Raw genomic sequence first — 9,974 nt, 5'->3', positions numbered from 1 at the left:
AAAGAAGTCTGGATGTCTCGAGCATGATAAGAATGGTCTCGAGTATGAAAATTGAGTAAGTGTTGCTTCGAGCACAAAATGTGTTTTTCTCGAGCACAGCTTATCTCGAGCATATCTTATCTCGAGCACATCAAGTTTGGAATCGGGCACATGAACCCCGAGCACATCCTTGTTTATCTCAAAATAATCTATCTTTTGGTCTCGAGCACACTTTGTTTTACTCAAGCAAACCCTTCTTCGAGCACACTTTTGCTCCTAAGCATGCTCATGAAAAGAAAAGAAAAACACAAGTGTTTTCGAGCACACTTTTGCTTTTGAGCATGCTCAGAAAAAGAAAAGAAAAAACACAAGTGTTTTCGAGCAAGCCCTCGAGCAAGCTCTCGAGCATGCCCTAGAGCATGCTCGAGTAAAGACAGAAAAACATAAGTATTTTCGAGCAAGCTCTCGAGCATGCCCTCGAGCATGCCCTAATGCATGCTCGAGTAAAGAGAAAACACAAGTATTTTCGAGCAAGGTCTCGAGCATGGTCTCGAACATGCTCGATGAAAGACAAAGAGAGTATTTTCGAGCAAGCTCTCGAGCATGCTCGAGTAAAAAAAATTGAGTATGCTCGTGAAGGGATTTAAAGAACTTATGTGTGATCGTGAACCGATAATCCATGCTCGTGAATGAATTACAAGTTTTGAAGAAACTTTTGAAATATTTGGTTCCGTTGACCATTTGACCAAGCTGATCTTTACGGAAGATATATACCAGGGGTATTTTGGTAAATTTTATCCAATCATCAACAAGCAAAAGGAAATCAAAGCCTTATCAATTTTTCACAAACTTCATCAAAGAGCTTTACAAGAACAAGTGTTGACCAAGCTTACACATTTTATCCCTTATGAGTGTCAACCAACATAATGTTTTGTTTATCTTTGTTTATTACAGAATCAACAATCTTGATATGGATGGTCAAGGTTGTTTCACCCATACTTGATTTGAAGACACAATTTTCAAAGACAATTGCAACGAAATTGGGGGAGTAAAAATTCTTGAATTTCATTGCAAATTGCTTGTTTCAAATCAAGTGAAAAGACTCAAGTTAAGGAAAAGTTGATCAAGATCAATAATCCAAGATTCTTTAGAGATGTTTCATTGTTTGTGAGTCTTCAGATTTCCTAGTACGGTTGAGAAGATAGAGTAATCACTAGTAACATGGTGAACGGATGATCAATAGAGTTTAACCTCCTATGAAAACAATCACTTGACAATCAAGAACGGGTTGTGGTTGACTTGAATGCTATTTTGATTCAGGGAATGGTTTGAAGATGATTTACAATGGAAGAAACAGATTTGAAGAATGGAAGATTATTTGATGATCACATTGAGTTTGTTTCTTTTTGTGATGACCTTGTTACTTGAAGTTGATCTTCTAAGTTCAAAGCCTCGTCCATATGCCCATACAAATGTATCCGAATGTGATATAGGAGAAATGATTTAAAATGAACAACGGGAGAAGCTTAACGTGATGGGGAGAATTTCAACGAATGACAACGAGTTTTTGAGGTGATCATGGAAGAAATTCGATGGCATCGGTCTAAGGGGGAGATTGTTGGGACTTATATTTTAGACCGACGCATCTAATTATTATTATTATGGGTGAAAAATAATTAATATTTTTGGTCTCAACCAAGGGTGGATGGCTTGAAGATCAAGACATGATAGACTAGTATAAATAGATGTATTTGTTAATTTTTCTAGCATGAGTGTATTGCGTATTGTGTGAGATCTAGGGCTTTATCTCTTAGAGAGAGCCGCCGCCTCCAGGATGAGCTCTCCTAGAGGTGGCTGATCTTTATTGTATGTATGTGTGTATGTATGAGTGCTTTGTATGACAATCTTTTGACTAATGAAATCATACCACCACTTCTTTATTTGTGTTTCGATTACATATATTTGTTCATCCAGTCTATTGTTCATTGTAATCGATTCAGGCTCTCTCCCAAACACCACTCATTCGTCCAAAACACCTTTCAAGAGTGAATACGATTCGATCCTAGCTCAGATCCGAGCTCCACCGTTAATAACGACAATTATTCACGCTTCCGCACCGGGGCTCGGGTCTTGTCAACCATCTTAATCCTCATCCTCTCGGTCTTAATCTCCAGTGTCACGGCCTCTTCCACGTACCAGTGAACTTGACCAACCTCTACCTCGGGTACCGGACTGATCATATGTCACACCCCGACCAAAGGCGGCGGAACATGCCGAGGTGTAACGATTGTCCATAAGCACATGACACTAATTAAAGTGACAGTATTTAATAAAGTCATTTCATTTCACAACATCGAAAATGTCACATAACAATTATTCATAAAATAACCATAAACAAGATATCACAAAATATGGAAAATTTGATATTGTTCATTTTTTACTAATATCCTAAGGTCTTTGATGTCGTTTTCTTCACAATCATAAATCAACCAAGATGCAAACCTGCAACATTTCATAAAATAAAGTTTGTCAACACAAAGGTTGGTGAGCAATTCATAATTTTAATCATATTAGTATATAATAAAGATAGCCACAAAACTTGCATACGAAACGATAAATAAAAGTGGTAATTTGGATAAATAGATATCGCTAAACACATTAGCGACACCTAGCTATAAGGGGATGCCAAATAGTCTAGGATTTTATAGTTATCATTAATTGCATTACGTTAACGACACCTTGCTATAAGGGGATGCCAAATAGTCTAGGATTTTATAGTTCCAACAACCAAAAGCAATAAACACGTAGGCATATAAGCATAGAACACCAAATCGAGCAATTATTTAGGTAAAGTATACAACTACGTTTGTGGTTTAAGATTCAAATATAAATCATTTTGTTGAATAAGTATGAAATGTCACCCCCAAAATAAAAGATGAAAAATGGGGTATGAAGTACTCACCTTCAAGTAGTAAACTTGAAAGATGATAATTTGGAAATTTATCAGAACGACGAGTTTAACACACAATGCCTAAAAATAAAAGAAGTCTTGAATTTAGAAAGGTTGTCTTGAAGGTCTTTAAACAAAATAAATGTTGAGAAATGTAAATAATTAAAGTTTAAGGTTTTAAAATGTAACTATTTAAGAATTTATAATAATAACCCTTTAAAAATGTAAGTTTGCTCGAAACCGGGTTAAAGTATCTAACCTTAATATTTACTCAATCTATGTTAAGTAATAAGGTGGGTAAAATGCAAGAATGCAAATCCCTTTGGAATAAAGATACTAAAACGGTTTTTTTTTATCGAGTGTTCGGGTTGTCGGTCCGGGTCTTGATAATTGGTCAAACCCAAAGTCAACTTTCCAAAATATTGAATGTTATGAGATAACTCAATAAAATTTAATAAGACTTAACCAAGTATGTAGTTCCATTGTTTTAGAACTAACAACGCACGTTAAGCGAGTGTTCGGTTTTGTCGGTCCAAACTTTGTTATGAGATCAAGTTGGATCCAACATTTCCAAGTACTTAAGAAAATATTTAAAAATCAATTTGTAACTATTTTTAAAGAAATATACAAGTCTTGATGGCTAAAAAAAACACACATGTGTGTCTTAAGCGAGTAAGAATCGGTTAGTTCGGTTTCCATCTCACAAAAAGTTCATAGATGGTTTTCACATGTCCAAACACTAAAAAACTTGTATATAATGTACAAATAAACTACTTTAAGTTTTACAACCAAAAGTTAACAATAAAGTCTTTAAATAAAAGTTCGGTTTTCGGTTCGGATCATTTTCGGGTTAAGACCGAGGTAAGATTCTACAAACCCATAACCATAGAATTTGTAAAAATGATTTTAAAAACTTAGATCTAACAATAAGTATGTTTAAACAATTATTTAACAAAACTAGTAACAAAGTTCGGTTTACGGTTTAGAGCTATTTACGGTTAAACCGAAGCATAGACTCTTAAAAACCCATAACCATGGAACTTGTAAACATGACCAACAAACTAAAATAAGCAAGATTAATATGTATGAACAAGTTATATAGATGTATATATATCAAGGACACGAAGTCCTCCATGAAGCCTTGTCTTATGAGGTCTGAAACCTCACCGACCGGAATCGGAGAAGTAACTACCAAAGGTAAACAAGGGGTGTATATTATATATATGTTGCACAACCATAAACAAGTATTAATAAGGCTACATAAAGTAATTAAGATGAAAGACTAAAAACCTTCAAGAATACTTAAGAAGATAACCTTGAATCTTTGATGTTTGAGAAAGTTTTTCTTTTTTTTTTTGGAGTTGTAGCAAGGGAAAATGAAGAGGAAAGATGGTGTATATATAGAGTAATGTTGGTGGTCAAATATGGGTGTGAGACACAAGAGTTTTCATGCAAAATAGATCAAGACAAAAACACAAAACAACAAAAATAAATAAATAAATAAAAATAAAAATAGGATGTTTTCAAGACCCAACAAATGTGAAACAATATTGTAACATAAATCCATCATTTTGATTATAACATAAGCTTCGGTTTACAAATCGGGTCAGTTTACATAATAAACAAATACAAAAACGAATACAAACAAGACCCGAAATTGACGAATGTCACATCATACGACTTGCCTTTGTAACTACTTATCGACTGAAAAATAACTGATGTTGTGAATCAAAACTGCATTCTCTCCCTCGTAAGAGTTCCTCAAACGCCTTAAGTCTTCCAACATCATCTTTAGAAATCAGACTATCAAGATCAACACTTTTCTCGATGGAGCTACGAGTTGGAAGTATTTATCTAGAACTGCATCTAGTAACTTTTTCACCAGGACATCTTGCTCGAATACGTGACCAAAACTCGTTGACTTTGAAACCACACCTGTTATTTTTCCTGCAAACTGGTCAACAGTCTCGCCTTCCTTCATCTTGAGTTTCTTAAATTCACTTTTCAGAGTTAGCAGCCAAGCCTTTTGAACTCGCTCGACCCCAACATTTCATGCTTTCAAATCCGCCCATATTACTCGTGCCTTCTTGTAATGAGCAATCTGAAGAAGAATATCACCTTCCACCACATGAAACAAAAACGATCTTGTCGTTTTATTATTCTTCGATCAATAACCGCACCTGCATCTGGTTGAACAAGTTCCCATAGCCCTTGATTATCCAAGATTGATTCCACCACAATCGCCCATGTGATGTAATTTGTTCTGTTTAGCTTTGGAACCTACAGCGATATCCCCCTAGTCGCTTTCCATGGGTTTATCGGTTTTTCTTCGTCACTCGCCATTAACAGTGTTGAACCCCCTTGTTCCACTCCGTTGGAACAAATACGAACAAATCAATCCCCAGTGACTTTTCATAACCGAACCCTTTTATTCGCGAAACCCGGTTACGGTGTCTCTCAAGAAGTCAAATCGTGTGAACACCAACTTGTTTTATTGTTTCTTGAATTCCTTGTAAACAGAAAAAACTCAACTGATTCTTTTCTTCTTCTTGAATTGCATTAATTGTGCTTCAAATTAAAATACTTTAAAATATCCTGCCTTTTTCCTTTGTATTCAAGAATAGTCTTTACACAACCACATTTTATGTTCCTTTTTGACTTTTGTGATACTTTTACCCATTCTTTTATCACAAAGTCCTACAACCACGAAACCAACTTTCGATAAAAAATCCTTTCGCAAATCAAATTGTCGTCGTGGAACACTCTTTAGCCCACGACGCAATACCCCCATCGGTAACCGGTTGTTTCCGAGTTGGTGCCGCATGAATCTACTCTCTGCACCGCTGTAACGGTACCACGTTGCTGCTCCAACTTATCAGTATCGCCGACTGATTATCGATTTCTTGAACTTGGCTCTGATACCAATTCAAGTCTCAATCAACAAACAAACACGAACTAAACGACTAACTCTCATTTATATTAATAAGAAAATATAACTCAAAAAACTAATTACAAACTCTTAAAACCTAAGTTGGGTTGACTCTTGATGAATCCTAACTTGGTTGCATCAACTTGACAATCCTTAACTTTGTTGCCCCTATTTATATTGTTAACTTTGACTTAGCCAACAAGAAAAACCTAATAACCTTAACTTGGTTATTAAGCAACCCCATTTAATTCTTGGGTTGGGCCGTACTATCTGGCCAAACAACAATGGAGCCAATAATCATCCCCCCGATTTTTGTACCCAACTCACCCGACTCACCCCTTAATTTCCTACTCGAAATAGGCGGGCCTCTAACTTCATGCTTGTTATCATTCTCTTGATTGGTAACTCGTTTATCGGGGTTTGCTATCTTAAGGACAATCTTGTACAATCAATTCTTGGTCCTTGTCACCTTCATCAAAAGCTTACCTCTATCATCCTTAATGGTTAGCAAATCGTGCTAGGCCATATTACATAAGAGGGTTTCAACTTTTGTGGTGGTGCAACTTGCCAGGTGGCATCAGAAAGGTTTCTCCGAGGATGGGGGAGGACTTGGACACTAGAGGTTATGTCATTCGGGAGAAACTCTCTAAGGGTTTCAAACTGGGATCGGCCGCAAACCGACCAATTTAAAGATTGTGGTCGTTAAAAAAAGAAAAAAGAAATTAACTTCTGAAGTTATTTTCCAAGCCAATAAAAATCCTTTTGACATTTGAAATTGAAACTAGGTTTACAAACAAGAATGGCTGAAACCAAAGAGATTCCTGCTGATTACGATCTGAACGCCAAGTGGGATGCGTATCTTGATCTGGGTGTTCGCCGATTCGTCTACTCCTCCGCCACCGGTGTTCTTGCTGGCCTCCTCTTCTTCCGTCAGTTCTCAAACCCTAATTATATATAGCTGGGTTACTATTCCTTTCAATTTCAAGATTAGGGTTTTTATTGCTAGACATTTGTTTTACTATTATTAATTAGGCATATTCAAGGGAAATGAGACAGAATCAAGAAACATTGTTCTAGCATCCAATCATGTGCCCTACAAATAGCAAAATTAACTAAGTATTGATCGGGTTGCTCGCTTTTGAAAACCGTTCGGTTTCAGTTTCTTCGGTTTCTTTTGTTTTTAGTTTGGATTTGGTTTGGTTTGGTTTCGGTTTTATCCATTTGTCCTTGAAAATTTTGGGTTGAAAAGAAGATTGGCCAAAACTAATGATTTTGGGCCTAAATTTTTTTGTTAGTCAATAACTACCTGATTAATATTTGGGTTATGTTATATATTAAATTATTATAAATTACTTAAAAATTTTAAATAACATGAAAACTTATAACTTCGGTTTAGTTCTTTTCGGTTTTAATTACTTGCAAAACAGAACCTGAACCAAATTTCGGGTTTTAGGTATGCATATAACCAAATCGTCAGCTTTTTCGGTTTCATGCACACCCCTAAAACTAAGGATTGCATTTGGGTAATTGGGTTCATGTATAAGTATAAATTTTACAGAAGATTGCATTTGTATGGTGTAGTTGTAGAATGCGTGCATACTTCAACAACAACAACAACGACAAACGTACCCAGTAAATCCCACAAATAGCAAAAGCGATTGGTAGGGTGTCTGGGGAGGGTGTGATGTAGGCAGACCTTACCTCTATCCATGAGGATAGAGAGGCTGCTTCCAAAGAGACCCTCGGCTCCAAAGCATGTAATATATAAACACGCACATACCAATAGCAAAACTTATAGTGATAAAGTGTCACAATCAAATACCAGCACATATAAAATCATAGAATCCAAATAGACATACCAACAAAAGAACAAATACAAGCAAAATCTGCCTAAAATGTAGAAGAGCCTAACACTAAACTAAGATACAAAAACGACATTCTCTAAAAGTCCTTAACCTTAATCCTGCGTCTCCATGAATACCTATCATGAACCATGTCCTCAGAGAGGTGTAACTCTAGCAAATCCTGCCTAATCCGCTCCTCCCAAGTCAATTTGGGTCTGCCTCTACTCCTCCTTCCTTCTACATTAAGGGTTTCCACTGCTCTAACTGATGATGTTGTCTTCTCTTCACATGTCCTTACCATCTCAATCTCCCCTCCTTTATTTTTTCACATATACTAGCAATTCCTAGTTGTTCCCTATAAACCTCATTTCTTATTCGATCCAACCTTGTGTAATGCGTGCATACTAGTTTCTTTTATTTTTATTTTATATGTTCTTTAAGCATTTGGCCTTATTTTTGGGGTTCAACTCTTTTTTTTACGTTTCAAGGCTTTAAATACTTTTGAGTTAGGAATAAAAATGTCAAATAAAAGAAATTGATTTGGCGTCTATTTTTGGCAGGTTCGCCTGTGACACGCTGGGCATCGGTTGCTTTTGGTGCAGGAGTCTGTATTGGGTCTGCATACTCGGAGTGCTCTCAGAAGTTTAATGCTGCAGAGACACATGCTTCTAAGGTAGATGATTTATGTTATTTTATATAATTTTATAAAAATGGGTTAAACAGGTCAAGCCAAACATGATCTGTTTATCAAACGGGTTAGAAATGAAATGACAAATCAAGACCTAGTTATTGTTGTTAAATGTTTTGGGACAAGTCAGGAATTGCCACCGCTAGTTGTAGTTATACTAATGCTTCCACTTTTTTTAACCAGGATTGATGATGCTCGCTGCAACCAGAATCTGACTTTCGACAGAGTAATCATTTGGTAATCAGACTGTGGAGAGTGATGATAAAAAAACAAAAAGTTAATGTTCAAGATTTTGTCTTTTAATTTTGCAACTGAATATGAATTGTAAGAGTAATAATATCCTTACGTGCTGCAACTTCATCTGTCATAACTTTTCTCTTCGCTTATATGTTCGAAAAATATTGTTCTCGTTTTGCACATCTTTCTTCGGGCTTATATCAAGTATTACTGTATGTATCAACTTATAATTAAGATGGCAATGAGTCACTTATGAGATGGGTTTTGGTAATTCGGGTTTTATATCTTATTACTCTGCCCGGTATCCACTTTGGCACAAAATGCTGATTGCCCGTCCAATGTCATATTAACTGTATCAAGAGTATTCATTTATGCCCGTCCACTGTCATACCCGTTAAAAATTTCTAAATGCCATCCTAAATATAAGCTTGTTTAGTGGATATAAGGTCGTTCTCGTTTCACGGAATAGAATGGAATTGGAATTGGAATTGGAATTGGAATTGGAATTGGAATTGGAATTGGAATTTGCATAGGATTTGGAATTAGAAGGAATTAGATTTGGCATCTAAACATTCCAATAGGAATTGGGATTTGAAGGAATTGAAATCCCGCTTCATTCTTGATATGTTAGTTTGACAAATGAACTGGAATCCTTTTTTTTTTTACGAGGTTAACGGCGTAAACATTTTAGTTTTTTTTACTTTTTTTGTTTTTTATTTATATTTTGAGTTATGAATTTTTTATTATTATTTTTGAATATTTTTTTAAGAGGTTTTTAAAACCCCTCAAAAAAATATTCAAAAATAATAATAAAAGATTCATAACTCAAAATATAAATCGAAAACAAAAAAAAGTAAAAAAACTAAAATGTTTTATTCGTTGTTCTCGCTTAAAAAAAAAAACTCGAGAAAGGATTTCATTGAATTCACTGAAATCCTCTACATTTTGGAAGGATTTAGAACCCCTTTATCTAAATGAATTTGAAGGAATTGAATTCCAATTTCAATTCTTGACAACCGAACACACCATTTTAGATTCCCACGAATTAAGATTCCAATTCCAACGAAACGAACACGCCATGTCATGGGATTTTAATTTCAATTCCTTTGAATTCCCACGAATTCTGTGAAACGAACACGCCCTAGGAGTACAACCCCCCCCCCCCCCTTGTTTTTGCCAAACCGATTCAGTTCCGTTTGGAATCAGTTTTGATTTGAATTACCAAAAGTCAAAACGGTTTGAGTTAGGGGTGTTTAGGATTCCTTATTTTGCCTCCTTATAATTTATTGAAAAGTTAAAAAGGTGTTAGGATTACTCACGTGTAAGTGGAAAAGTTCCATAAGTCAC

At 35.6% G+C, this 9,974-nt stretch overlaps 1 protein-coding gene across 1 annotated transcript; it reads left to right on the top strand.

The window, feature by feature from the left end:
* Positions 1-6,643: 6,643 nt before the first annotated feature.
* LOC143622012 (MICOS complex subunit MIC10-like) lies at positions 6,644-8,804 on the top strand. The gene is made up of 3 exons (XM_077093269.1): positions 6,644-6,787; positions 8,263-8,375; positions 8,574-8,804. The coding sequence occupies exons 1-3, from the start codon at positions 6,658-6,660 to the stop codon at positions 8,577-8,579; spliced, it is 249 nt and encodes an 82-aa protein (XP_076949384.1). The 5' UTR covers positions 6,644-6,657; the 3' UTR covers positions 8,580-8,804.
* Positions 8,805-9,974: the final 1,170 nt, after the last annotated feature.

This window comes from Bidens hawaiensis, unplaced genomic scaffold, assembly GCF_021521415.1.
Source record: "Bidens hawaiensis isolate Kalapana, Puna unplaced genomic scaffold, B.hawaiensis_p1.1 tig00003004_1, whole genome shotgun sequence".
Classification (NCBI taxonomy): Eukaryota; Viridiplantae; Streptophyta; class Magnoliopsida; order Asterales; family Asteraceae; genus Bidens; species Bidens hawaiensis.
This window is presented reverse-complemented; position numbering and strand designations above follow the sequence as displayed.